Source organism: Podospora anserina, chromosome 6 (genome assembly GCF_000226545.1).
Source record: "Podospora anserina S mat+ genomic DNA chromosome 6, supercontig 2".
NCBI lineage: Eukaryota > Fungi > Ascomycota > Sordariomycetes > Sordariales > Podosporaceae > Podospora > Podospora anserina.
The window spans coordinates 2,883,150-2,910,799 of NW_001914857.1; the positions used below are offsets into that span (position 1 = coordinate 2,883,150).

The following is a 27,650-nucleotide window of genomic DNA, read 5'->3' on the forward strand; positions in this document are numbered from 1 at the left end:
GGAAGAGAGGAAGAGATCAATGCTAAAATATATGTACCAAGAAGTGAACATCATCAAGCCCATCCACAGTCACCATCATGCCTGGAGTCGGCATTCAATTGAAACCAACAGTCTATAACCCCAAATCATTTTCCAACGCTGTCACTAACACGCCATTTAGCAGGTGAAGACGGCAGGTCCGGGAATGGTATAGGCTTGAGCTATAGACAGATCCATGTCAGTTTCTATTTCTCAACATTTTTGAACAAAAAAGTAAAAGTGTTACGACTCACCCTTGTAAGCATCATAGGTGACACCGGGGTCGGTGCTCTTGTAGGCGCCGGGGAAGGAGACCAAGTTGGTGGGGTTGGTAGAACCGCCACCAGTAACCTGTAGCTGATGGCAACCGGGGTAGAACTGAGCACCAGGGTAGGCCCAAGCAGCATGGAGGGCAATGATCTCGTGGCGGACAAGGTAGTAGCCGGGACGAATGCAAGAGGGAATGGTGTACTGGTAAGTGGCGGGGCTCTTCATGAGAGGGGTGGCAGCCCAGTTGTTGGAGGTGCCCTCACGGCCACCTTGCTTGATTTTGAACCAGACGGCCCTTTTGAGAGGTTAGCATTTATCCTCACAACATTCGGACAACGTGGCACATACGAAGTACCAGGAGACCAGTTCTGGCAACCGCTATCGGGGCAACGAGCCATATAGGTGATGACGGGGCCCATGTGGGAGTCAGGCCAGAGAGTCCAGTGAAGGGTCACAGTTGAACCAGCAGCGGCAGGGGCGTGAAGAGGAGCGGGAACAGAGCCAGCATTGCACTGGACATCGATGGAGTCGACATTCTCGACGGGACCGTTGCCGGGGATGGAGCGAGAGACTCTCTGGGGCTTGTTGTTGCCCATGTAGGGGTCCATATAAGGCTGATAGAACTGTGACACTGTTAGCATCTCGAAGCATGTCAAGAATGATCAGATGGAACTTACTTGGTAGTATTGGCCGCCAATGGTGGCATTGTCAACATAGCCGTGGGCGGCTACCAAGCCGACTGAGGCGAGAAGAGTAGCGAGAACCTTCATTGTGATAGGGACACTGTCGAGAACTGATCTTGCGAGTGATGGTTGAATGAAGACACAGGATGGTTTCTTTCGTTTTTATAGAACTTCTCCTCGGCCGGATAGGGCCGAGAAGCACATCTTGTTCTTGAACAACACCGGCCAACATGGAATCTCAACAACCTCAGACGGATTCGCGACCCGACAGTGGAAGTGTCCACCGTCTCTTGCAGCCAACCAAATCATGGCAGAACCTGGCTCGGTATCCTTGGCCGATGCTTGTTGACGGTGGTAGTTACTGCAACTGGAAGGGTGACATGGGACGGAGACGGTGGCGGTGAGCCTAGGAAGATGTTCGCCTTGGCAATGACAGCTGCAGAGGGAGTCGATCAGAAGATGTCGATGAGAATCTGGAGTGAAGTGGAATGTGTGGAGCATCGCAACGGTTTCAACGTCTTGGAATGGGCGGCACTAATCGCCATGGAGTTGCTCCCTCCGACGTTACATTTTCCAGCCGGGGGATGTCGAACAAGATCAACCACCAATGAAATATCAGATTGAAGAAGAAAATAGCCCATTGTGGTCATCCCCCCCCGGTTTTGAGATCGCATTGTTTGCTGTGGGTTCGGCATATGACCGGTGTTAAGAATGAATTCCTTGACTCTGGCCCTGTCGATATTGCACAAGCACAAAGCTGCCAGCCGAAAGTGGGGGCCAGTTGGAGATGAAAAATGCAGACAAACATGATTTTATTTTACACTTGGGAAAAAACAACCTGCAAGCATCCTTCCCATGGGGGGCAACTGTTGCCTTACCCCTCACCGCTCCTGGTCCCGTGCACCCGTAGCTCTTCCTCCGACATCCAATTCTCTCCTCTTCTCCCGGCGAGCCGGACCGGTCAACTTCTTCACTGCAAGAATGTCGGCGGAAGAGGAGGTCCCCAGATATGCAGACTGTCTGGCCCAGCCTCTGATCTCGAAATTGGCGTTGTCTCATCCACCAAGTCGCCGTCTACGTAATGTTCCAAAATGAAGCCCGATCGATCGTACCTGGCACCGAGTCAGCATCTCTACGCATCAAGCTAATTCGCAAACAACACTGCCAACTCACCAGTAATCGAAAATCTGTGACCCAAGCACATGTCTGCCAACACCCCACACCAAGTCGTAGCCCTTGTCCCGAAGCCATTGGTGGCCCAACGACTGAATATCGAAATCGTGTACCTCGAAGCTCGAGTGGTGGACGTGGTATTTGGGCCCTGAAGTCATTGGTCAGTCAGTTGTTTTGCCACCAACGAGATCTGGGCATGGTTGTTAACCTTCAAAGAAGAACCAAGTGTGATGATCGACCTGTTCCATCCCTCTGTCCAAATGAAGGAAAGTAGAGACGTCCTTCCCGTTGGGCTCGTGGATGATGTCGCTCGGCTTGAGGTTGAACCGAGTGGTGTAGAACTCGAACGCCTTGGCAAAGTTGGTCACGCAACACCCAACATGGCCCAACTTGTGAACGGCCGCTGGTGCCTTCTTGAACCGTTGTGTCTTGTTGACGGGCCGATGCTTGTTCTCGGGGAAGTTGTACTCCAGCTCGGGCAGGTGCGCTGACTTTTCGACGGGGGTTTGCCCATACACCAGGTGGAAGGGGAAGTCATCGACAGGATCTCTGAAGGTTACGCGCTTGCCGCCACCGGGCGCATCGGAATCGTGGACTGGGGTCGCCTTGGGAAGAGTCTTGGAGGCGAGCTCCAAATCCTCCAGGGACTCGACAACAAATCCAGCACCACCAAACTCATTTTCGGCGCCCTTGGTGGCACAGTATACAAAGGGCTCGGTCCCATAGCCCTTGAAGTATACTGTATCACCTCTGTCGTCGGCTACCGTGAAGCCGAAGTCGGCCAAAAACTCGCGTGCCTTGTCGAGATCGGCATGGGTGTAGTACACATGTGCAATACGCACAAGCTTGATCTTGGGAATCTGCTGCTCGGCCGTCATGTTGGCGATGGACGTCTGGTAAGTCGTTTGAGGTGTGTTTGGTCAGAAAGATCTAATCTGATCTTCTCAGCGGGGCGAAGACATTGAGATATGGTCGACTTTGATTCCACCGACAAGCACGGGGTATTTAGTTCGCCCGGAAGATGCACCGTTCTTCGGGGCAAATCATTGCTTGGCAGTCACAAGGTGGGTCTGCGGCGAGTCAAGCTGACCCCTTTTCACTGCTCAGTGGCATCACAGCACGTCTCTCCAGTGAATTTCCGGCTGTCCTTTTCCAGCAATCACTTTGTCGCTGTGTACGCAGGTTGATCATGGTGTATCACAACTCTTCGCTTCCTGTTTTGGGCCCTTTGTGTCGTTGGCAAAGACACCTCTAAGTGAGGCTCAACTATCCTTGCAAACTGTGCATATTTGCAACCACCCATCCTTTCCTTTTCACGCCTACCAGGTATCTGCATCAGAGAAGCCGCCGCGACCATGTGTCTCGCCTGTCACCCTGTCCAGCCGTCTTCGGTGGCCTGCGAGTTAATAGCTACCCGTCCCCGATGTGCCATCCGCCGTTCTTGGCACGGGCGATTTGCGAAGAAACTGTGGGGTTGTTTACTTCGTTGGCTTTGTCAAAGCTGACATGGCGATGTTGAATGATACTTATCCCTGAACGACCCCGCTGACAACCAGGTATGGGGTTGGACGGCCCCTCACATAAACAATCCAAAGTCATCAAGGTGTTTCGAATTTTTGCTGGGCTGTCTCTGCTTCTCCTCTAAACTTCGATCGCCGCGATACTTACAATGGCCGACGAGATCATCAAGACCGACCTCCTCATTGTTGGAGCAGGCCCTGCGGGTGCTGCTCTGGCGTGCTTCCTCTCATCCTATGGGCGCAAAGGAATCATCATTTCGGCCGCTTCTGGCACGGCGCATACGCCCAGAGCTCATATCACCAACATGGCTGCCCTGGAATGTCTGAGAGACATTGGACTGGACCGGCAATGCATCGATGCAGGCGCTGCGGGGAACCATATGGTGCACACAAGATGGTGCCATTCCATGGCCGGCGATGAATACGCCAGGCTCTATTCTTGGGGCAACGATCCGAAACGCAAGGTTTGTCAAAACACTGACACGGTTTCCGGCCAATTGCTGATGTCTTGTGATACAGGGTGACTATGATGCGGCAAGCCCTTGTGACCACGTCGACCTTCCTCAGACCGAACTCGAACCAATTCTCACGCGAAGAGCAATCCATACTGGCTGGACCTTGCGATTTGACACCTCCTTTGTGTCGTTCACGCGTCCTGAGCCAGACGTTATCATCAGCGAAGTCAAAGACAACCTTTCTGGGAAAACGTACAAGATCCAGTCACGCTTTCTGTTTGGCTGCGACGGCGCCCGCAGCCAAGTCATCCGCGAGCTCAAGATTCCCCTCATCAAGAAACCTGGGCAAGGATTGGCACTCAACGTGCTCCTCAAGGCCGATCTTTCACATCTCGTCAAGAACCGAACCGGAAATCTACACTGGGTCTTCCAGCCGGAGAAGGAACATCCAGCTTGGGGTTGGGCCTGCATTGTCCGAATGGTTCGGCCGTGGGACGAATGGATGTTTATCTTTCTCCCACCCCCCGGTGCCGATGTCAAGGGTGACGACATGATTGCTTCGAACGAAGAGTACATTGCCCGGGTCAAACAGTTCATCGGGGACGAGTCGGTTGATGTCGAGATCAAGGACGTGAGCAAATGGATGATCAATGAGACGGTTGCGGAGTATTATTCAGATGGAAACATCTTTTGCTTGGGCGATGCTGTCCACCGCCATCCACCATTCAACGGTCTGGGGTCCAACACTTGCATCCAGGATGCTTTCAACCTGGCATGGAAGCTTGATTACGTCATGTCTCGCCGCGCAGGTCCCAGCCTCCTCGATACCTACAGCACCGAGCGTCAACCGGTTGGTGTAGATATCATCACCCGGGCCAACCAAGGTCTCCGCGACCATGCATTGTGGATGAAGTCTATCGGCATGTTGGAACCCGATTTGGAGAAGAGGAAAGCTATTCTGGCCGAGTTTGAGGACAAGGGCGAAGTTGGCAGGAAGAGGCGACAAGAGTTCCAAGCGGGCATTGAGAACACGGGCACCGAATTCCATGGGTTGGGCATCGAGATGAACCAACAGTATCGGTCGAATGCCGTGTATCATGGGGATGAGCCAGAAGCTCCGGCTCTGCCTGAGGACGCTGTGCGTGAACGTCTCATCTCCAGCTACCCAGGCATGAGGTTACCCCACGCCTGGTTGAACACACGGAAGCCAGGCAAGCAGTTCTCGACTATTGATCTTGCTGGCCATGGGCGGTTCTGTCTTCTCACCGGGCCTGGTGGCCACAAGTGGAAGGAGGCTGCGGCCAACGCCGCCAAGGCCGTGGGGGTGGACATTGTGAGTTACTCGATTGGCTGGAAGGAGGACTATGAGGATGTCTATTTTGACTGGGCGAAGCGCAGGGAGGTGGAGGAGGACGGGTGTGTGTTGGTTCGCCCAGATAGGTTCGTTGCTTGGCGGTCAAAGTCCATGATTTCGAACCCGCAGGAAAAGCTGGAAAAGGTCTTGCGGAAAGTCTTGTGTCTTTAAGCCGAGCGTGATAAGATAATAAACACAGTTCACACAATATTACACCTGGCGTGTCATTGCATCATCACACGCCTTAGCCCCGCTTGTCTCTCACCTCCATTTGTTTGCGGGTTTGATCAGGCATTTTCTCTCTTCTTTTTCCACACAAAATGGACCCAACGGATGACCTGTTGGTTGAGGAATGGGCATCATGGAGGTGAGATCAACTGGAGAGTGTCCACTCAGATGGTTTGAGCGCATATTCCACTTACGAAGTAAGACAGTGGACGATATTTACAAGACAAGCTGACACAGGTGCATTGCGATGCCTTACACTAAAAGGCCGGGGTTGTTTGCTGCCAACTTGTGTCGGACCAGTTGTGGGATGCCTGTCCAAAGGTTCTGTCATTGTTCTGTCCGCGCAATTCAGCCTGTATCTTTTAACCCAACACGAACCAAAATCTATCCTTCGGCCCAATAGAGAGCTTTTGGATTGACATGACACCTACTTGGTCTCCCACGGGTTCCTAGTTCTCCCACATGGTGGCCGATTATCCCGTGATGTTCCCCAACTTCCCCGGATTCACCCCAGATTTCCCCCACATTCTTGGCTTTTGGTGTGGTTCGAAAATGCGGGGAAATACCCCGAAGGACGCTAGCCGGGTAGGACCGAATGGTGTTGGCCAGTGAGGATTTGGCCGGGGCTCATCCACCTAGCTGATGATATTGCCGGTAGTCTGGTTGGTTCGGTGCGTGCAGGGTGAGACGAGAGGACATGGTTAGACAGGTTGGTCCCATGGTTGGCACACACATGGCAAGTGCGTGTCGCCGCCAGACCAGACATGTGCACCATGCCGAATTCAGGGGTGGCTGAACGTCCCGACGACTGACAGGGGGAGGAGGCAAGAGAGAAAAAGGTTTAAAGAGACCTCGAGGCTCGCCTTTGGTTTGAGATGAAGGGTAGGGCTCTTTGAACCTCTCACTCTTTTTTTTGTTTCGACAGCTTTTTGTTTACCTTACCCCCTTTTTTGACCTCATCTCTCCTCCATTGTCAACACCCCAACACCACCATCAGTTGGGCATCACACCCACTCCAACTCTTTCAACAATGGGCGTCCTCCTCCTCGCCGGCGGCGCCGCCCTCGCCCTCTCCATCCTCTACATCCTCCTCTTCACCGGCAAACGGGACCCACGTCTCCCACCCGGCCCCCCAACCCTCCCCCTAATCGGCAACCTCCATCAGATCCCCACCAAGCGCACCCACCTCCAATTCGCCGAATGGGCCAAACAATACGGCGAGATCTACTCCCTCAAGTTCGGCCCCGGAACCTCCATCGTCATTTCTTCTCCTCGCCTGATCAAACAGCTCGTCGACAAAAAGTCCCAGCTCTACTCCCGCCGCCCGCCCAGCCATGTAGCCGACCTCATCGCCCAGGGTGATCACCTCTTACTCATGCAGTACTCCGACCGCTGGAGGACATGCCGCAAGCTAGTCCACCAGTACTTCATGGAGGGCATGGTAGCGAAGCAGCACGTCAAAGTTGTCAACGCGGAGGCGGTGCAGATGCTGCATGATTTTGTTACGGAGCCGAAAGGGCATATGAAGCATCCAAAGAGGTTCAGCAACAGTATCATCATGAGTTTGATCTACGGGACGAGGACGCCAAGTATCAAGACGGAGCATATGGTTCGGTTGTATAGTCTTATGGAGAACTGGAGCAAGGTTATGGAGGCGGGGAATACACCACCCGTGGACATCTTTCCTTTCCTGAAGCTGGTGCCGGAGGGTTTGCTGGGGAATTGGAGGTCGAGGGCGAAGAATGTGGGCAAGGAGATGACAGAGTTGTATTCGGAGTGGGTGGAGAAGGGGATTCAACGGCATAGGGATCTGGGAGGGCGGGATTGTTTTCTGGACAAGGTTTTGGATCAGGGGTTGGAGAAGCTGGATTTGGACAAGCATGGGTTGTACTTTTTGTGCGGGACGGTGATGGAGGGGGGGTCGGATACGACGAGCTCGTTGATTATTGCTTTTATTCATGCCATGACCAAGTGGCCGGAGGTGCTCAAGAAGGCGCAGGAGCAGATTGATGCTGTGGTTGGGGAGGACAGGACGCCCACTTGGGAGGATTATGAGAAGCTGCCGTACATTGCGGCCTGTGTGAAGGAAGCGCATCGGTGGAGGCCGGTGACGCCGTTGGCGTTCCCTCATTCGTTGGCGGAGGATGATTGGGTTGATGGGATGTACTTGCCCAAGGGAAGTGATATCTTTATCAATGCTTTTGGGATGCATATGGATGAGAAGAGGTTTCCCAACCCCGATGTGTTCAACCCAGATAACTACGAGGGGTACACGGCGTTGGCGTCGGAGTTGGCTGGCGGTGATTACAACAACCGGGATCATTATGGGTATGGCAGTGGGAGGAGGATTTGCCCTGGCATTCACTTGGCCGAGAGGAACTTGTTTTTGGCGGTTGCCAAGTTGGTGTGGGCTTTTAACATTGGGCCTGGGCTGGATGCTTCCGGGAGGGAGATCCCACCAGATGTCAGCCATGAAACTGGATACTGCTCAGGTTTCTTGGTGTGCGCGGAGGACTTTCCAGCTACTATCACACTGAGATCAGAGGCACGAAAGGCGACGATTCTGAGAGAGTATGCTGCTGCCAGGGCAGAGGTGTTTTCTCAGTACGAGCTACCGAAGGAGTAGGTACATAGCCTTGTGTATGAATATTTCCTTTTTCGCTTCCTCAAAGCACTTTTGTCTCCAGTTGTGCAGAAGATCTTCCAGCTGTCGTCGTGTCCCTCGGTAGGTGGTGTCCCCAGCACGGGCCAATTCTGATTGGTCCGACGGTGGAGCTCGGCAATTGATGCAAGCTGTCAACGACGCCAAATTTGAAGAATCATTGGATCAACATCAACCTTTGTTATCCAAGCACCCAAGTCATCAAAATGTCTTTCCGCGTTCAGAAGGCAGCAGCCGCATCATTTCAACGGCTTGTGAGGTTTGTCAACGCTCAGGGGTCCACCAAGTTTGGTGATCTGAAGACCAGACCAACCGGCGTTAGTCTCGCCGGCGCGGAGGTTGAAGTCCTCGAGGGTGATGTTGGCAATGGTTTCCGTGGCACTGGGAAAATAGACAAGATCCAGAAGGTGCGTTGCTCACATGTGGCATGAGAACGTCAGCTGACGTGTTTTTCAGCTTCTGTGTCCTTTGCCCCAAGTGCATGCGATTATGTGCATTGGACTCAACTATCAGAAGCACGCCACTGAAGCCAATGTATGATCCCCACCCATGCTCCATGACGGACTGCCACTGACCAGTATAGCTACGAGTTGCCCCGTATCCTGTTCTCTTCACCAAACCAGCCGATGCTCTTGCTGGGCCTAATGAGGACATACTAGTCCACCCTGACGCTCAAAGCATGCTCGACTACGAGGGTGAGTTGACAGTGGTCGTCGGCAAAGACGCAAAGAATGTTCCCGAGACAGACGCCCTGAAATACGTGCTTGGATACACGGTTGGCAACGACATCTCAGCGCGCTACTTCCAGCTGCCAGAGACATCAGGTGGCCAGTTTTGTTATGCCAAATCCTTCGACAAGTTTTGCCCCATTGGGCCTTGTATCGTGTCCCCTAGCCTGATTCCAGACCCGCAAAAGCTCCAGCTTGTCACCAAGGTCAATGGGCAGGTGAGGCAGCAGACCGAGACGTCGGACATGATTTTTTCGGTGGCCAAGATTATCTCTCACCTCAGCCGTGGAAGGACACTGCGGAGGGGAACGGTTATTCAAACCGGGACCCCGAGTGGAGTCGGTCTGTTCATGGAGCCCAAGGGGTTCTTGAAGAATGGGGACGTGGTTGAGGTGTCAATTGATGGATTGGGGTCGATTAGCAACAAGATGGTGTTTGAGTGAGGCAGAAAAAATACCCAGATTCTTCATAATACCTACCCCGCAATCCATTAGCCAAGTGAACCCAGTGACCTGGGGACGCTAACATGGCTAACTCGCTTAGCGGGCGTTCGAGGCCACGCTACCCCGCGCTAGTGGCGATCAGCGGCAGTCGCAATTCGTCCGTCTCTGGCAAAACTCCCCGAAAACAACCATGCGGCCCTCGGGCAGATTTCATAAACCCACTGCCCGGGCACCTGTTCAGCAGGTGAGATATGCCGTCTTCACTTCGCGACCAACATTACCCCCGAACCATGGCGGAACCTCAGGCACACGCAAATCCACAGCAAGAGACAGGACCATCGCTGTCCGACGCGTCTGCGGCCAAACTCGCGTGCTACGCTTGCAAGAGGAGAAAGGTGAAATGGTATGTATGTGTGGATCTGTCGTCTCCAACCTCGACCTCTTGACTGACCGCATGACGTAATGGCAGTGACCGTCAACTACCTGTCTGCTCGCTCTGCCAAAAGCTCAGTGGACAATGTGAATATCCAACTCACGCCGAGAAGCCCGGTCCAAAGACTGGTGGTAAGCCGTTTTGTCAGTGATATGCCTCATTATATACCTTCTTTCATGCAGTGAATGATATCTGACGGCATTGTATTCATCAAATCTGTAAAGGCGAAAGTTCAAATACTTACATATGTTCATTCAGGCCCTCTTCAAGGCAACAAGCGTCGAAGACTTGATCAAGCGTCTGTGTCCAGCAGTGTCAGTCATGACCCATCCCTGAATGCCACTGGACATCGGCATACCACATCATTCGAGCTTGCTCGGCGCAGTTCCATTGCAGTATCATCTCCGACTTACAGCACAAGTCACGATGATTCCCGTACTCGAGCAGACGATGACCTCCATTCCCGGCGAGAGGTGACCTCGCCTCTCTCAACTGGTGAATCGTCAGTAAGAATTCAGCCAACAAGTGCCCCCATCTTCTCTCGGATCATGTACCCGTCTCATGAAGCACAGACACGCCCACAATCTCCTTCCACAGTGGACGCTTCACCTGGCCATCAAGACAATGCCATTCCCATCACCATCCAGACTGTTTGTGATGCTCTTCGGATATCAAGAGCAACATACGATGTGTTGATGGAGTCCTACTTCACCAACATGACATCATTCACCCTGTTCCGGCCAGGAAGTATTGAAGCCAAGTTCGCCATGATGCAGTTTCACTCGGACGCCGAAGCGCTGATAGCTGCCATGTTCTCCTTCTCCACCAGACATTGCCAAGATCGTGAGGACTGCCCAAGTCCGACCTACTTTGCAAAGATTGCCTACTCGAAGCTGGACGAATCAGTCGATAGTTATGGCGACAATCCCCCGCCATTCTGGCTTCTACAAGCAGGTGTTCTTGTCACCTTTTACCAACTCACCATGAGCGTCCGCTCTCGGTCGTGGAAGAAGCTTGGTGACTGCATCAGATATTCGTACGACTTGCACCTGCACATGGTTGATGCAAACCATGACCCAGTCAAAGACAAGAACCCGGTCAACATCCAACGCTGGTCGTTGATGGAAGAACGGAGAAGAGCTTGGTGGGCTGTCTGGGAAATGGACGTCTTTGCCAGCACTATTCGACGACTGCCGACGGCCATAGACCCTGAGATGAACCTCACCATGCTCCCAGTGCCAGACAGTTGTTGGTTCAATGACGTATACCAGGAAAGCTGCTTTCTTGCTCAGGACTGCAGTCTCAGGTGGAAGCAACTTGCCCAGTCAGGCAACCAGAGCGCCAAGGCCTGGTTCATAGTGATGAACTCTTTGATGCGCAACACACAGCGCATCGTGTATCCAGTGGGATCGGCTCTGCAGTCGATGAACGAAAACCACATGGAAACCAACCAAGACGAACTCAACATCATGGCCAACACCCTCTACTGCACCGTCACTTCTTTTCCGACCAGTCTCGTCTACCAGGGGGAGACTCTTGACTTTCGACCAAAAGCTTCGGCTCAAAGCAGTCCCGATGGCATCAACCCAAGACAGGAACATGCCGACAAGTATTCCCTCCACCTGATGACGCAGCTCTGTCGGTTCATGATCTATCATCACAAGATCTGTGCTCGAACACCGTGGCTGGCCCACCAAAAGGGTTCCAATGATGGCGGGCAGGGAGAAGGAAACAACGACCCACGAGATGCTCAGCAAGCCAACTCTGAGTGGTCCAACTACATCAACGCCTCGGATGAGATCGTCACCGTGGTCCGCAACAGCTCCCGGGACCACTACAAATTCGTCAACCCTTTCCTCGTCAACACTCTCTGGTTTGGAGCCGCGGCACAATGTGCCTGCAAAGTCTTTGGACCCGCATCGTTCAACAAACGGCTCACGATCTCCAACCTTGACCTTTTGAAACTTACCATTGACCGTTACATTTCCTTCTGGGGGGGCATGGAGAACCTCAAGGGGAAATTGGCTCGGATTGAGACAGCCCTGCAGAGTCTGATGGCTGGGCATGGGAGACCGAACGAGCATCCGCAGGATAGGCGCCAACAACAACAACCACTGTCACACATCCAGGGGAGCAATGGTGCCAGTATTAATGACCTGGCTACGGTGGCCATGCAAAGACTTCCTGGTGTTACTGGTGATGCTGCCGTGTCATCATCGCCACTCCTCGTCAACATACCCGGTATTGGTCCCCCACAACCACCACCAAACCCATGGTCAACATTTGGACCGACGGACGTCTGCGGTGACTTTATCCATCCGGGGAATTTCACAACAGGGTTGACTCCAGGCGGCCCCAACTTTTACGGTCACGGGGACCCGATGGACTTTTCACCGTTTGGGCTGGAGGAGCTGCTGATGGCGAGCATGATGATGGATACGTAGAACTGAACGGCATACTGCCTAACTTCGCTGCGAGCTTCTAGGGATAGCACTTAATCTTGGGTGTGTTTGTTGTAAAAAGTTAATTCGTTCTTGTCAACCGTCATAACTTGTCACTCTCTTCCGTAAACGCAGAAAGGTCTTGTACTGAATCCCCACCACCAACAACTACCCAGCACCCTGCGGTTAGGACTCCTATTACCGCCTATTCCCAATCAAATTTGTTCAAGAGAATTATGAGACTAGGGACGATTCTTCAATATCTCAGGGGTAGCCAATGAGTAGTTGGTCTAAATCTGGGGAGAAAATGCAGCAGTGCACGCCACATTTGCTTTGAGTTTGACTTGATTTATGAATGGTTGGTAGTGTAAAACAAAAGGAGCCCTTAAACTATGTGGTACAAATTTAATCCCAGATATTTACGAAGCTCCATTGCTTCACGGGAAAGCTTTTTGGAGGCTTGAAAAAGTTGTTCAAACGCCTATCAAATGAGTACATCATCTTCCATACTGGGGAATTCCTTGCTGGATGTCAACTATCCTTTGGTAGCAGCTTTATTTGTAAATCGATATAGGTACGGAATTAAATACCATCTTGTCACCATGAACATCCATCTCTTACACGTCTTCCAAATTCTCAATCATCATACATTCATCCCCTCAAAATATCTCTCCACGCCCTCCACATCATCAACCTCCAAAACGGCACCAATATACCCATCAGGCCTTACAACCACCGTACAGCCAACCTGTCGGTCAATCTCAAGCCTCTCATATGCTCTGCCATGACCATCATGCACGCTCTCCACATCAGCAAACACCCTCCAAAAATCATACCCGCTCTCGTCGCTCCAAGGGCGGTACACTTCTGGCAGTGCCGAAAGATCCACCAGATCCCGCTCAGCACAATGTACAACCACAACCTCCACCAATGGCTCTTGTTCCGACTGAGGCATCACGACATGCTTCAGAGACTTGCTCTCGCCCAAATACTTGCCCACGTCATGTAACCTCTTGGACGCAGTAGAGTCCGAGATGTCGCCAGCGAAAATTATGACTCTGAACTGCCCCGTGGCACTTAATCTCTGGTGCATCCAAGTTGGCACCCCATCAGCTTGATATACCACTCTGAAGTCGGGAAGCCTCTTTCCCGGCACCAGGTCTGCCTTGAGGAGGCTGGGTCCCAGCTGCTCGATACCCTTGGGCAACTGCACAGCACAAGAAGGTGGGTAACGAATCGACAACCCAGTCGTGAACTTCAAGGCCTGAAGTATTTCAGTATCAAACTGTGCAGACGGAGCTGCAAACAGTTTCAGGAAGCCCTTGTCGAACGCAATGAGGTCCAGTGCCACTGGACGTCGCTCAGACTCATACGTCCTGAGAAGGTCCTGCCGTGCGCCAGAAGAACGGACTTTTCCTTCGAGAGTAAGTCTAAGCTTCCAACCAAGGTTGTACGCGTCTTGAATCGACGTGTTCATGCCCTGACCCGCCTTGGGCGAGTGCGTGTGAACAGCATCACCAACCAAGAAAGCCCGCTCATTAAGCCGAGAGAAGTGATTGCCCACCCGCTGACGCACCCGGTATGCTGACCACCACGAGACAGAACCAACTTCCATTGTATAAGGAGCAATGATCTTGCGAGCGGCATCCATGACACGGTCGAAAGTCAGGTCCTTGGGGTCAGGGAGGGCTGTGCCGCTCTCCACAGGGATGTACATCCTAACCTCCTTGTTGCTGCGAGGTACCAGGAGGATGGTGCCAGATGCGGCGCGTAGATAGCAGACCCTTCGAATATCTGGGAAGTTGGACTTGGGGATTATATCCACCACGCCAAAGACCGAGTCTGTGAGATCTCCTTCCAAAGAGACGTCGAGCTGCTTGCGGAGCCAGCTGCGGGCACCATCACAGCCGACGATGTACTTGGCCGAGATCTTATCCGAGGGAGCATCATGTTCATTTGGTTGATGTCCATTCTGCCCGTTGATATGGTGCCCATTTGTGGCATGGCAGTTAGTCCCCTGTCGACAATGTTAGCCAACGATACTTCTCACAGATCACGGCGGTCTTACGTTAGTAGTGTCCCCATTAGTAGTATTTATGTTGGTAGTAACCTTTTCTAGGGAGACAGACACGGGAAATGTATCTGCTTCATGGACACAAGATGTGTCAACGTCAACAGAGATTGGAGCCGTGCTGTACCGAATCTCAATATTATCATGAGAGAGAATATTGTGAAGCATGTGGTGCTCAACTCGTGCTGCAACATAGATTAGCCTGTGAGTTGGGGGTAAAATCCAAACTGGGAATATTCTTACACTGCTGGAGCATCGTCTCCCGAGGCTTGCCAAGTTCAGCGACCTTGTCCGGAATGACTTGTTCTCTGACAATGCCTTCACCTCCATCTTTGCGTGTGCCCCAACAGGCAATTTCCTCGAGCCTCCATGATTCGGCCGTGACTTGAGGTCCAATACCGTAAGAGTCAAAGATCTCGTTGGTCGTACTCTTGAGACCCTCTGCTTGCCCACGAGGTGTTGGGCCTGGCTTCTTGTCGACAATAAGCACCTTGATGTTGGCGCCACGGAACCAGTTTGCCAATGCCAAGCTACAAGACGGTGTTAGTGATAAGCCATAGTCTAGACGATATGGAGAGGCAGTGTACCTACCCTGCAGGCCCAGCGCCGACGATGAACAGATCGACTTTGGTGGAGGCGGGAGGAGACATGTTGTGCAGTATCGGATAATCAGAACACGGGCTTGCTGTCGATGCGTGATGTTTATCATGGACGCACTGCGGTGTTCCGGGGACCTGGAGGGTGGGTATAGACCGATATCATTGGTCACTTCGGGCGGTAGCTGCGATGAGGCCCGCGGAGTCCCCGGTTGCCAATTAGTTTCTGGCGGGCCGCAGATCAAGCGGGCCGTCTTTAGGTGATTGTCATTCCAGGCGGTGACGTGGTTTGAGCAGGATGGCAGGGCAGGTTCAAAGAACTACTGTTTACTACGTGGGGTTCCTGTCATCCAAAGCCATGGCATGTAATTACCCCTCCGCCCATGTCTCACCTTCCCCACCACCAAGTCACCTCATTCCGTCATGACTGCGCCTACCCATGAATCCTCCACGGTTGCTTGCCGTCGTCGGCAAGAGTTCAAGCGCGCTTGCCTTGGCTCCAGTCTTTCAGAATCTAGGTCATTCAGCTCTGCCGGAAAACATGCCTTTGACCTCTCATTCGCCGAACTCAACTGATGCAAATCTATTTCCCGGTCCTCAGCTAGGAACTTCCAATGCCGCTGGCTCCTTCCGGTATCTGGCCGGCCCGGAGGCCAGCTGGATAGCTGGATGATGTATCATGACATACCCTGGGAAAGGGTCGCTAAACTACACAATGCACATCGCCATGGTTGAATCTCTCTCATTGTCCGAATCAGCATCGAGAACTTGATCAAGGAGAAAACAGCATCCTTTGTCAGCAGCGAACAACCACCAATCGGACAGTTGTCGTCATTGACTTGCTATCAACCCGCTCTCTCACAAATCCGGCGAACTCGCCTCACCGCAATATTTGCACATCTAAAATGAAACAATTGCATCATCCACCCCCCAGTGGCTCGGTGGACCATGTAAGCATTCGGACGAGGCAGCCAGGGACCCTTCCTGCCGTGACCTCGTACCTGCGTGCATGAGGAAGATCGTTTCCATTACTCGGCCAGAGCGACACTTTACGCGTGGTCGATCATAGGGGTCCACTGGCATCCTGGCGCGAGTGGCAGGCACCCTCCTGAAGCTGGGAGACGACACCAGAAGGGTGGACTTTTATATACGGCCAAGGTGGTCACACAACTGCCCGCTACTGCCTTGAACCCCTACACCATCTTCTCCTTAATAGCCTGTAAGCTCAACAGAAGCAACCACCACAGCAATGGCCACTTCAGTCACATCCACCAAGACCCGTCCCCTGGATAAACACACTCTAAGACACTCGCACGACCTTCCACTTCCCAAAGGCCCCGACGTTCTCGATATTCGCTCCTCTCAGGAATCACTGCTACATAACTTGGACTCCAAGATTCTTGAAGGCCTCAGCCAACCACAAGGGTCCAAGTCCTTTCCTTCCCTGCTTTTGTGGGGAGAGAAGGGTCAAGTCTTGTACGACGATGTTCTGGAAGCTCCGGAGTATTACCCATACCGAGTAGAAGATGAACTTTTGCAGCAACGGGTCGACGACATTGCCAGAAAAGTGGCTTCCACAGGTACCGACATGCTCATCGAGCTGGGAGCAGGCAACATGACCAAGACAGCTCAATTTCTATCAGCTATCGACAATTACATCAGCTCTCCACTCGTTTACTACGCCCTCGACGTAGACCAGGCCTTGTTGGAACGGTCTATTGTTGCCTTGAAAAGGCGTGTCACGTTTCGACATATCGAAGTCCGCGCTCTCTTCGGGACTTATGACGACGGAGCAAACTGGCTCGCCAGTCCCGAGATTGCCGCCTATCGGAGGACACTCATGTTTCTCGGAAGCAGCATCGGGAATGACGAGCAGGATGCTGCTGTCAGGTTCCTGAGCTCATTTACCCAAGCTCCTGAGACAGGTGTTCCCCAGAATGTGGCGGGCTTTCTACTGGCGGTTGATGGATGCCAAGATGCGGCGAAAATTGAGGCTGCTTACGATGTGCCAGGCGGGTATTCCCGCCGGTGGGTGAAACAAGCGCTGGAGTATGCACGGGAGCTATTGGGTGAGGGCATCGATAGGGCTGAGGTTGACTGTATTTTTGATGACAACAATTGGAAGTTTGAGGGAAGATGGTTACCTGAGCGTCAACGATACCAGACATATCTCACCACGACGTGCTCTCTCACGGCAACAATTAGGGGACAAACCATCACCTTGGAGGAAGGGGAGAGATTACCAATCATCAGCAGTGGCAAGTGGACAAGGGAGACGGTGGACGGGGTATCTCTGAAGGCCGGTCTCAGCATCGAGAAGTCTTGGAAGAATCCTGAGTTTGATTACAGTGAGTACTCGTTTTCATCAAGTTCAGCCAACATCCGTGCTAAATGCGGAAACAGACATTTATTGGCTGCAGCCAAGCCTCAAGAGGGTGGACAGTGGCATTGTCATTATTGATGAGCTCGAAGCGGAGGGACATGATCAGGTGCATCACCGCAACGAGTGAAGGGAAACGAAGGATCTCTGCACAGCCGGCTGTGTTATCTTGCACAATTTGATAGACCATAATGTGCCAATTGCATGACGTCTCCAACATTGATCCTTCATGTGCCCGCCCACTACTGCAGCAAGCCACACATGCTGGTCAACAAACTTGCACCTTCAAGGCGTGCCACTATCTCAGACCACTTTTCCTGCCACTGAGATCACGAAAGGCTTGAATCCGAGATGATACCGATGAACCCCATCCGCACCTATAGCATCAACGCCATAAGCACTCAATTTCCACGTCTTCTTCAAAATCCCCCAACCTCGTACTTTTCTTTTTGCCTTTCCAATCAATCTCTCACGATCAATCCACGTTGAGGTGGGCAGACCGAGAACTTCAGCTCTCTGCACTCTGCAGATCATCACCCACTTGGGATGGTTGCATACATGTACACCCTTCCTAGCTCCGCCCCGGCGCGCCGGCGCGGGCGCGGCCACCGTCGATCATATAGGACAGGGATAGCTCGGGGAGCTCATGATGTAACCGTACTTGTATTTTAGGGTGCAATGCAGCCTCCACAATCAGTGTACAGGTACGTCGCCGCGGCCGGGTGAGGGATACGGGATGGGACGGAGGGTTCTCCGGTGGGGTACCAAGTTCGGCGGCTATCATTACCAGCCATCCGTTGCGCTGAAGTGACTCCGCGGAAACGCAGGCGCGTCTATCAAACAGACCGGTGGCTCGGTCTTGCTGTCAGATCATTCTTTGAGTCTCACCCATTCGCTCTCATTGCTGTCTCATCAACTACCTATCCTTGGCTGCTACCTTTGCGGGGTTGTGTGGATCACTGTTCTGAATGACGACCAAATGTTTCACCGTTCTGAATGACGACCAAATGTTTCACCTTGACCGCCTTCCAAGACCCCCCCTTCCTATACCGTCCCTGGAAATGCTGTGCGATGTCTTCCAGATCTTTGAAACCCATTCCTGCGGTGGTCGAATAACGCACTCTCCCCCGTCCGACCTCCCACAGCAGCAAAGTTGGACCCTTGAACCATGGTGCATTAGCAGCTTCAATAAGCAATGTGAGCTCTCAGATCAAGCAAAATTGATGTGTCAAGAAAACAGGACTACCTTCAGGTCAAAGGGAGATTCGACCAGATCCCATTCATACCAACGCAGCTAATCCTGACATTACCATTATCCCCAACCCAAACCCTCTTTTCCATGTCCAAACTCCTCAGTAAACCACCAGATCCAACTTGTCTTACACTACATCAACTTTACAGAAATGATCCATCACGCGTTATCGCCCTCACTATCCGACTCCGAGACAGCACCATAGCCTTGATGACTTCGACTCCGTTCTGGTCTCTTGGGCTTGGACGCACCCGGCGACTGATGAAGCTGCCCCTCCCTCATCACAAAGCTAGTGATCAGCCCCATGACACCAAACACCACGCAGAATACTAAGATATCGGTTAGTACAAAAGTTCAAGTGAGTCAACGTCTCAAAAGCAAAAACACTTACACCAAATATTAACAAAGCTCCTCTCATAGGCCTTGAGCACAATATCCGCAATCTTCTCTGGCAACCCATCAATGGCGTCAAAGTTGGAGAGCACATCTCTGATGATCTGCTCCTTGTCTGGCAGGTCAGGCAACTTGTCTCTCAGGGTGCTTTCCACAAAAGAGGCAATGAGAAGGGAAGCAGTGCTGACACCCAGCAGGCTCCCGATGTTCATGCTGAGGTAGAAACCGGAAGTAGCCACCGCTACCTGGCTTGACTCGAGCCCTGATGTGAGCGCAATGAACGCTGCCGACAGGGAGACACCAAAGCCAACACCAATGGGGAACCCATAGAGAGTCTCCCCCCAGTGCGTCACCCCCCGCCATCTCAAAAAGATGGCCAGAAAGCTGAGGTTAGACAGGATAGCAGCAATGTTGGTGATGAGACGGTACAGCCCGGTCCGTTTAATGACATAGCCGCTGATGAGACTTCCAGCAACGGTGCCCAATGTCACGACAAGCAGTCGGAGGGAGGACGTGGTGTTGGTGTCGCTCATTGTCACGCGGAAGTAGAGCGGGATGGATGTGTAAAGCGCTACTTGAGCAGCTGTAAAAACGAACTGGATCGCGTAGGCTGATACAACATTCCGCTTCCGCAGCAGCCTCAGAGGGAAGATTGGTTCTCTTGCCCAGAAAGCTTCCACCAAGAGAAAGACTACCAAGAATCCCAACCAAGTCGACATTGGCACCATGGCCATGGCGTTGTGGACCAGGTTTTCAGGGCCCTTTTCGATTTGGTCAAGAAATAGTAGCAAAGACACATTGGCGATGGCCAAACTGGTTGATCCTGAGAGATCAATCCGTTTGAACTTGGCGTAGGCAGTCTCCTCGGTGGTTGTCGGATTCCGCCCAACTGCCTTTGTGTCTGGAGCAGTTGGCTTGGGGAACGACATCTTTGCCCAAATGAAGATGAGCCCTGCGAGGTTGAGAGGTACGTGGTACAGAAGAGCCCATCGCCAGTTTGTGCTATCAGAGATGATGCCGCCAAGGGAAGGACCCAAAGCTCTGCCGATCTGGTTGATGGCATAAACGTAGCCTCGCCAAACCGCAACCTCGCGCATGGGCACCAGGTCAACGATGAGGGTTGAGATGAGCACTGTGATGCCGGCATTGCCAATTCCGCAAAGAGACCTTCCCAGCAATAGACCCCAAAACGAGAAGCCAGCGCCTCTGATGTACCGGTTAGCCTTCACGTTCTAGTAGAGAAAGCAGAGGGACATACTTACGCTATCGTTGCACCTACGCAGTAGCAGATGTATGCAAACAGGAGAAGTGGTTTCCGTCCATAGATATCACTCAGCTTTCCGTACAAAGGCTGCGCAGCAATGATGCCAATGATGTATGCGTTGATGATCCAACTCGCCGAACTTAGTTGTTCGAATTCGGATGCAATGTCTCGAAACATGGCCATCAAGATGGCACTATCGGAATTGACGAGAAAGACGCCTGTCGCAAGAGGCGTTGCGTTAGAATAGATTGGTGGTCTATCTCACGCAGTAACATACCAAGCAGAAGCACCAAATTCTTCTTCCATTGCCCGTTGTCCCAGCTCTGCTGTGATCCTACTGTGGAAGTCGGAGAGAGGTCCCCATCTGAAGCAGCCAAACCATCCTGTTCCTCGTTTGCAGCGGCATTCAGCGTTTCTGGAGAAACGTTCAGGGTAGGCTGGCGCAGCAGAAAGGTCCTCTCTCCGACATCATCTCGAATTTCTTCGTCCTCTATCCTATCGACCATCTTGTCGAAGTGGAGATGCGAGGGGGGGGTGGTCAGTCGTCAACAAGGACGCAGGAGGTGAGGGAGGACAAATGCCGAAATAGAGCCCGCTTGAAGATGGCTTTCCAGCGAATTTGGGCGGGCGTTGCTTTAAGAGAATGCGGTGTCGGACCAAAATCAAGACACTGGGAGTGGAACAGAAACTTCGTGATTGAGATTGAGATTGTGTCTGGTGCAACTGAGACCGGAAGGAATCAGAAAGATGGAAGGGTGAACACACCCAGCAAACGGTCCCCCAGGAGAGCCCCAAGCCAGCAAAGAACACAATGGCAATCGACACTCTCGGCGATATCCCTACAGGGTTGCCACCCGTTTGTGATGGGCCCGATTGCAAATCAAATCGCCCTGATCTCACTCACCCCACCGATGACAAAATAGGCTATCTATCTCTTTCCCTCTGGAATCTAACAACATGTGGACGCGGGACTTTCTGCCGGGGCCGTTCCTTCCGTCTCATTCCTCTTCAGCAGGCAGGCAGGCAGAGAGCGCCACCTCACCGCCAACCCCTCCTCGTCGTGCCTTCCATTGTCCATTGTCCTGATAAATGTGACCCACCTTATCCCGGCTTCTTTCGGAGCAACCATGTTTTGGGACATGGAATTGCGTGCCAGTCGGTCCCTTTCCTCTTTCATTGCAAATGACGAAAAATAACAGGGCTCGACTGAGGTGTCTCGGCTGGATCCAGAAATCCGTCAGTCGATGACGGTGAAGAAGCAACTGTCTACCAAACACATGTCTCGCCAACCTCCCTTTCTGGAACCACGGCCACCACCATTGGCTACCTGCGGCCCAATGGCCCCCCATCCAGCACAGACCACAGCTCCATGTTCGGCAACCGGGGACCCAACAAATCGGATCGACCTCAGCGATCCCTGTGCAGATCTGATCATCAAAGAATGACCGAAGTCGCCGACCTCATCTGTGCGATACATACGTTGGCAACCCCACCGTCTACTCCAAGCTGCCAAACTTGATGGCTCACGTCCAGTCACCGCCCGCAAATCAGCCTATCACGCCCAAACGCCTCGTGTCGATCCTCCATCTGCCGCTGTCAATATGGCGCTTGTGGGGTTGACTCAGCCCATGCAGGTTGATGCCGTCCTCCATTCTCGTCACTGTATCTTACCTCAACGAAACACGACTTGTGTGGCCACAGGAGACCTGCATATCCAAGTCACGAGTAGATCCCCAAGATCGTTGCGTTTGATGCCTGAACTGGCTGGTGACCGCCTCGCACCACGGAAAACACAGGAAAAGCTCAATAGTGGCTCTTTTAGCACTTTCCCACCCCTGTGACTCAGCTGGCGTATATTATAGCCGTTTTTCAAAGAGGTACAACACCAACCACACCACTGCGACCCAAATCCTCCCTACAAAAGACCATTCTAGATCGATAGCTAGGTCGCCGGTTTACCCTCCCTACGCAGCTTCTCACATCAGCAGAAACGCACTTTGCAAGCTCGAATCAGTCCGGTGACCATCATGGGTGCCACTCCAGTTTCCGTGGAACACACCACGTACAACCCTGACGCCGTCTACCTCTCATGGGAAGTGGACGGGAAATTCGTGAGTAGGCCCCATGCCCCTCCACCAACAGACAGGCAGGTGATCCAATGCCATGTCGCCTGTCAGTGGTCCGCCAAGGTCAGGTACTGATACGATGCACATAGTTCGGCGATGGGCGTGAAGTTGCCCTCCTCGAGTACATCTACGCTCGGCCGGATCTTGAGAAGCTGAGAGGCAACCCCCAGAAGGTTCTGCAAGCCATCGACGATTACGGTCGGTCCGTCAGAGGTCTGATCAACATCGGGTCCATGAAAGGATCCATCGTTTGCGACATTATCGCTAGACACAGACCTGCAGTGGTACTCGAACTGGGCGGTTACATTGGATACTCGGCCATTATGTTTGGACATGCCATGAGACAGGCTGGTGGAAAGCAGTACTACAGTGTCGAGAAGAGTCCTCTCTTTGCTGCTGTAGCCACAAGCTTGATTGACCTCGCCGGCCTCAGAGACCATGTCAGGGTTGTGGTTGGGACGGGGGCGGAAGGAACTCGGCGCTTGTACGAGGAAGGGAAGATTTCTCGTGTCGATATGGCCTTCTTCGACCACTTCAAGCCAGCCTACACTGATGACCTCAAGCTATGTGAGCGGCTCGGTGTCGTAGGGCCGGGGACCCTGATTGTGGCGGACAACATGGTGCTACCGGGGAACCCGCGTTATCTCGAGTGGGTGCATGCAAGCGTGGAAAGGAAGCGCGAGATGGACAAGGGGGCGGCCGAAAAGGGAAACCCAAACCTGCAGTATCGCAACCAATCTATCTCCAGTTGGGAACCATCTGGGCAGGAGGACGCGATGGAGATTACGGAATGCTATGGTATCGAGGATTAGTGTAGTGTAGGAACCGACACAACCGAGACAGCCGCCATGTTTGTTTGAGATTACCCCACCTGCTCATCATGGCCATTGACCTATCATGATCCGGGGGCGTTGCTGCAATGTGGTGGGCAGCGTGCGCATCATGCCATTCTTGTGCTTTTTGACAACCTGGTTACATCGGTTTCTCTCAGTCAGCCACAAAATGTCCACATTCGGGGATACCATGCTGTCCACCGCGTCCAGCCCCGCTGATCGGTTCAGAGCTCTGGCTCGTGAGGGTTGCACGGGAGGGTTCAGGCCACACCGGGCCAGCCCGTGGCCCCTATTATTCACCGAGGGGACTGCGCCGCAGCCAATCGGAGCCAATCATCACTCAATTTCAACGACATATCCTACCTAGACATGGCTGGCTGCATCGGTGGATCAATACAACTTCAATCATGCTCTTTGAGAGTAAATCAGCTGTGTGTGCGGTGACCAAGGCCGGCTTCGTTATGTACATCATTACTTGCTATTGGAAGGGACTTGCCGGCCGAGTCGATAGCTCAAGACAACGCCGTCATTTGATGCGCTGTTGTAGCAGGGGATAGCATTATGGGCGATGATGAGCGCTCACTCCTGAGCTGAATTGAATGATTCGGGTAAGGGCAGTGCTCAAGCAAGCCGCCATAGCATACAGCGGAAGGATACCACGCCGAAGCGGACAATTATTGGTCGTGCCCAAGTATATAACGCTATCTGGGGATAGGTACCTGACAACCTCCAGTCCAATAACGCAGTTTCTGGACTGCAATTTCGTCCTACCTACCGCATGCGTTCACCATGAAGGCAGCTTCGGTATGGACGAGCATCGTCCAAGTCTTCAACTTCTTCACCTTCCCTTCCCCCGGCGGCGACAGCGATGTTTCTTCCCAGAAGCCTCTCATCCCGCACACGGACCCTGAGCAGCCGCAATTCGTGACAGCCAAGATTATTCCCATCACCAAGAATGAGTTTGGTGAGTATTACCATGGAGACAGGCTCATGGTTCAGGAGTACTCCAGTGGCATGGTCTACCATCCTGATGACTACAAGGATGTGCCGCTCCGCACGGGCGGCGTGGAGAGGTCGTTTATGTACAAGGAGCATCCTATTGTAGGGACGCCAAAAAATGGTCAGGAGGGTGAGGAGGGGGGGTTGAATTGTCATTATCCGTACATGAAGAATTGGCAGCCGTGTTATGGGCCGGAGAACAGGACTTGTTGGTTGGAGGCTACGGATGGGAGTGGGAAGAGGATTGATATTGATACGGATTATGAGAATGCTTCTCTTGTGCCGTTTGGGAAGACGAGATATGTGAGTGCTAAGTTTTCAACATGTATCGGGAAGGTGCTGACTGATGGTGATCATAGTACCACTTTGACATATCTGAGGAGCCGATATCTCCTGATGGCATGACGATGGAGCATGGGAAGGTCTTTCAGAGGAGGTATCCCGGACCGTGGATTGGTAAGTTGTGTTCCAGAGATTGGAAGACGAATGTACTAACACATGGAACAGAGGCATGCTGGGGCGATACTATCGGTGAAAAGACACCATCACTCATTCAGAATCGACTCTAGCTAACCAGTACAGAGGTGACAATCAAGAATAACCTCCGATGGAACGGCACCTCGGTAAGCTCTTCTCCGTTTTAAGCCCAGGGCGGCCATTAACTCCTCACTCAGGTTCACTGGCATGGCATCCGCCAGTGGGAGACATTCCAGTTTGACGGTGTCAATGGCATCACTGAATGCCCCATCGCACCAGGGGAGACCTTCACTTATCGGTTCCGGGCACTTCAGTACGGATCAGCCTGGTATCACAGGTAAGTCTCCCACCACCTGTCCTATCCTTTGAGCAACCACTAACCATCACCAGCCATTACTCCCTCCAGTACGGAGACGGTCTTCTCGGCCCCATCACAATCTACGGCCCATCAACCGCCCAGTTTGGAGCTAACGAGGCATTCCGTCCCCTGCTTCTCTCCGACTGGAATCACCGCAGCGTCTTTGAGGACTGGCCTCTGATGATGTCAACCGGTGTCGCTCCTGAAATGACAAATATCCTGATCAATGGCACTGGCCAGTTTGGTTGGGGCCCCAAGCCAGAAAAGTACACCATCTGGCTTGACGAAGGACAGGCGCACATGTTGATCTTGGTCAATACCGCTGTTGATACCACCTTTGTTTTTTCTATTGACAACCACACCTTGGAGGTCATTGAGGCGGACTTTGTTCCCATCAAGCCGTACAACACGACACACATCAAGATTGGGATCGGCAAGTTCTTTTTGAGACTCACTAATGGCTGAAGGAGACTTACTAACACAACGGTAAAGGCCAGCGCTACCATGTTCTTGTCCATGGACACGAAAATGGGTACAAGACCGAGAGATACGGCAACTACTGGATGAGAGCCACCCCTGCTCGAAAGTGCTCCAAGTTTGCGTTCGGTCCGGACGAGCAAATGGGCATTGTTCGGTACAACAGGACTATGCCGCCCAGGGGCTGGCAAGACCCTCTCTCGGAGCCGTCTCTGTACGATACCATGTGTGCGGATGAGCCCTATGACAAGTTGGTGCCCTGGAGGCCGTGGACAGTGGGCGATCCTGTCAATATCGGTACGTATACTTCTCTTCCATACAGTTCAACCTTCGCCTGGCTGACGTGGAACTAGATCCCAAGGTTGAAGACCCGTACACGCTCCCGAACAACTCACAGTACATCTTCAACGTCGGTATGATCAGCTCTGGCGGACCTAACAGCTCCATGCCGTACATCCCAAACGACAAAGCATACGTCAGTCTCTTTCTTTCGCTTTCAATCCTCCAATCTCTAACCACCCCCCATAGACCCGCTGGATGATGCACGAAGCCCCCTTTCGCATCAATTTTTCCGACCCGACCCTCCTCGCCCTGGATCGCATCAATGAGCTCATCGACAAGCCCTACCTTGACGTGGTCACACTCCCCAATGCCACCGATGACCAATGGGTCTGGATGGTAATCACGGCCCCAGACAAGATCCCGCAGGAAGGTGGTAGAATCTTCTTCCCTGCTGCTCACCCCATGCACTTGCACGGTCACGACTTTGCCCTGCTGAGGCAGAGCAACAAGAACTGGTATGATGACTTGGAGATTGGCCATGAAGGGGAGGGGAGGTGGTTCACGCCGGATAAGCTGAATTGCAGGAATGACAAGTTGAAGTGTGATAACCCGCCTAGGAGGGATGTGGTGCTGTTGCCGGCGACGGGGTATGTGATTATTGCTTTCAAGGCGGACAATCCGGGGTGAGTCTTTCCCTGCCATAACAACCCAGGGTCTGCTGTGTTTAACTGACTTGATGTGAACAGAATCTGGATTTTACATTGTCATATCGCCTTCCATGCCTCGTCCGGGTTGGCGATTCAGATTATTGAGAACAAGGAGAGGATCCCCGAGATTTTGGGGAGGCACGGGGGCAGGGAGGCGATTGAGGAGAGCTGTGAGAGCTGGAGGGCGTGGCAGAGCAATCCGATTAATCATTGGGATTGGCATCATCCGGACCATTTTCAGGATGATAGTGGTGTTTGAGTGGAGACTCATGAAGAGCTTATGTCCGGGTGGGATGTCAGGCACTAGGTAGGTAATGTGGATGATGAGGGCAAGTAACACGCATGGCTCAGCAGGTCTTAATGGGTTGTCTTTGTTTGACACACGACAAAACAAGCCGCACAAGTATGTAGCCTTTAGCACAAACCAACCACTCGTTTTTCGTCAAGTTGAACATCATTATGCCGCCGGCGGTATCTCTGCGTCATCCCACAAGCTAGCCAACAGCTTCCTATCTCCCGTCCATGGCTCCCTCGCATGCTGCACGGCGTAATTCTATTCTCATGTCAGCCCACTTTCCACCAAAACCATCTTCCAAGAAAGATACCCACATCAATCAACACCACATCCCCCCTCTCCCAGCTAACCATCGCCCGACTCTTCTGTATAAACTCCACCGCCAAATCGAGATATTCCCTAGGAATCTCACTCCCATCGCCATACTATTATCCATTAGCTGCACCCCCTTTTTCATTTGCTGCCAAAACTTACAAAACAAGGCGGAATATACTCCCCCCTCCCATTCCTATACGGATGTTCCAACGTCCCCTCCCTTATCGCGTTCAAAAACCTCGAAACGCAATTATTAAAAAACATCTCCTCCCCTGTGTGCGGATGGGTCCTTATCCCGGGTAGCACCGGCCACACTCTCAGGTCTCCGAGTTGGTTGCCAGGGGAAATATTCTCCCATTCCCATTTTGCTGTCGGTAGGCGGCGGATCTCGGCTTCGACTTTTGAGCGGATGATGTC

The 27,650-nt window shown here is 52.5% G+C and overlaps 11 protein-coding genes across 11 annotated transcripts, besides 1 other annotated feature; 7 read left to right on the forward strand and 4 right to left on the reverse strand.

Moving 5' to 3' along the window:
• Positions 1–156: 156 nt before the first annotated feature.
• On the reverse strand, positions 157–1,058 carry PODANS_6_7780 (uncharacterized protein; the record flags this gene model as incomplete). Its single annotated transcript, XM_001910668.1, has 4 exons — positions 157–230; positions 273–489; positions 552–929; positions 966–1,058. The coding sequence occupies 4 exons, from the start codon at positions 1,056–1,058 to the stop codon at positions 157–159; spliced, it is 762 nt and encodes a 253-aa protein (XP_001910703.1).
• An 883-nt stretch (positions 1,059–1,941) lies between these two features.
• Positions 1,942–3,022, reverse strand: PODANS_6_7790 (uncharacterized protein; the record flags this gene model as incomplete). The annotated part of the gene is made up of 3 exons (XM_001910669.1): positions 1,942–2,083; positions 2,145–2,292; positions 2,353–3,022. 3 exons carry the CDS (start codon positions 3,020–3,022, stop codon positions 1,942–1,944), a joined length of 960 nt encoding a protein of 319 aa, XP_001910704.1.
• Positions 2,226–3,787: a repeat region (rgion duplique sur le chromosome 3).
• Positions 3,788–3,813: 26 nt separating this feature from the next.
• PODANS_6_7800 (uncharacterized protein) lies at positions 3,814–5,644 on the forward strand (the record flags this gene model as incomplete). Its single annotated transcript, XM_001910670.1, has 2 exons — positions 3,814–4,128; positions 4,184–5,644. 2 exons carry the CDS (start codon positions 3,814–3,816, stop codon positions 5,642–5,644), a joined length of 1,776 nt encoding a protein of 591 aa, XP_001910705.1.
• Positions 5,645–6,731: 1,087 nt separating this feature from the next.
• On the forward strand, positions 6,732–8,327 carry PODANS_6_7810 (uncharacterized protein; the record flags this gene model as incomplete). The annotated part of the gene is made up of 1 exon (XM_001910671.1): positions 6,732–8,327. One exon carries the CDS (start codon positions 6,732–6,734, stop codon positions 8,325–8,327), a length of 1,596 nt encoding a protein of 531 aa, XP_001910706.1.
• Positions 8,328–8,569: 242 nt separating this feature from the next.
• PODANS_6_7820 (uncharacterized protein) lies at positions 8,570–9,534 on the forward strand (the record flags this gene model as incomplete). Its single annotated transcript, XM_001910672.1, has 3 exons — positions 8,570–8,770; positions 8,820–8,897; positions 8,947–9,534. 3 exons carry the CDS (start codon positions 8,570–8,572, stop codon positions 9,532–9,534), a joined length of 867 nt encoding a protein of 288 aa, XP_001910707.1.
• A 981-nt stretch (positions 9,535–10,515) lies between these two features.
• PODANS_6_7830 (uncharacterized protein) lies at positions 10,516–12,411 on the forward strand (the record flags this gene model as incomplete). The annotated part of the gene is made up of 1 exon (XM_001910673.1): positions 10,516–12,411. The coding sequence occupies one exon, from the start codon at positions 10,516–10,518 to the stop codon at positions 12,409–12,411; it is 1,896 nt and encodes a 631-aa protein (XP_001910708.1).
• Positions 12,412–13,051: 640 nt separating this feature from the next.
• On the reverse strand, positions 13,052–15,129 carry PODANS_6_7840 (uncharacterized protein; the record flags this gene model as incomplete). The annotated part of the gene is made up of 4 exons (XM_001910674.1): positions 13,052–14,425; positions 14,477–14,664; positions 14,723–15,009; positions 15,071–15,129. 4 exons carry the CDS (start codon positions 15,127–15,129, stop codon positions 13,052–13,054), a joined length of 1,908 nt encoding a protein of 635 aa, XP_001910709.1.
• A 1,195-nt stretch (positions 15,130–16,324) lies between these two features.
• PODANS_6_7850 (uncharacterized protein) lies at positions 16,325–17,536 on the forward strand (the record flags this gene model as incomplete). Its single annotated transcript, XM_001910675.1, has 1 exon — positions 16,325–17,536. The coding sequence occupies one exon, from the start codon at positions 16,325–16,327 to the stop codon at positions 17,534–17,536; it is 1,212 nt and encodes a 403-aa protein (XP_001910710.1).
• A 1,330-nt stretch (positions 17,537–18,866) lies between these two features.
• On the reverse strand, positions 18,867–20,547 carry PODANS_6_7860 (uncharacterized protein; the record flags this gene model as incomplete). The annotated part of the gene is made up of 3 exons (XM_001910676.1): positions 18,867–19,036; positions 19,099–20,306; positions 20,363–20,547. 3 exons carry the CDS (start codon positions 20,545–20,547, stop codon positions 18,867–18,869), a joined length of 1,563 nt encoding a protein of 520 aa, XP_001910711.1.
• A 1,844-nt stretch (positions 20,548–22,391) lies between these two features.
• PODANS_6_7870 (uncharacterized protein) lies at positions 22,392–23,302 on the forward strand (the record flags this gene model as incomplete). Its single annotated transcript, XM_001910677.1, has 2 exons — positions 22,392–22,475; positions 22,580–23,302. The coding sequence occupies 2 exons, from the start codon at positions 22,392–22,394 to the stop codon at positions 23,300–23,302; spliced, it is 807 nt and encodes a 268-aa protein (XP_001910712.1).
• An 810-nt stretch (positions 23,303–24,112) lies between these two features.
• PODANS_6_7880 (uncharacterized protein) lies at positions 24,113–26,882 on the forward strand (the record flags this gene model as incomplete). Its single annotated transcript, XM_001910678.1, has 10 exons — positions 24,113–24,625; positions 24,682–24,778; positions 24,830–24,853; positions 24,905–24,945; positions 24,997–25,136; positions 25,190–25,594; positions 25,654–25,931; positions 25,988–26,109; positions 26,163–26,599; positions 26,663–26,882. The coding sequence occupies 10 exons, from the start codon at positions 24,113–24,115 to the stop codon at positions 26,880–26,882; spliced, it is 2,277 nt and encodes a 758-aa protein (XP_001910713.1).
• Positions 26,883–27,650: the final 768 nt, after the last annotated feature.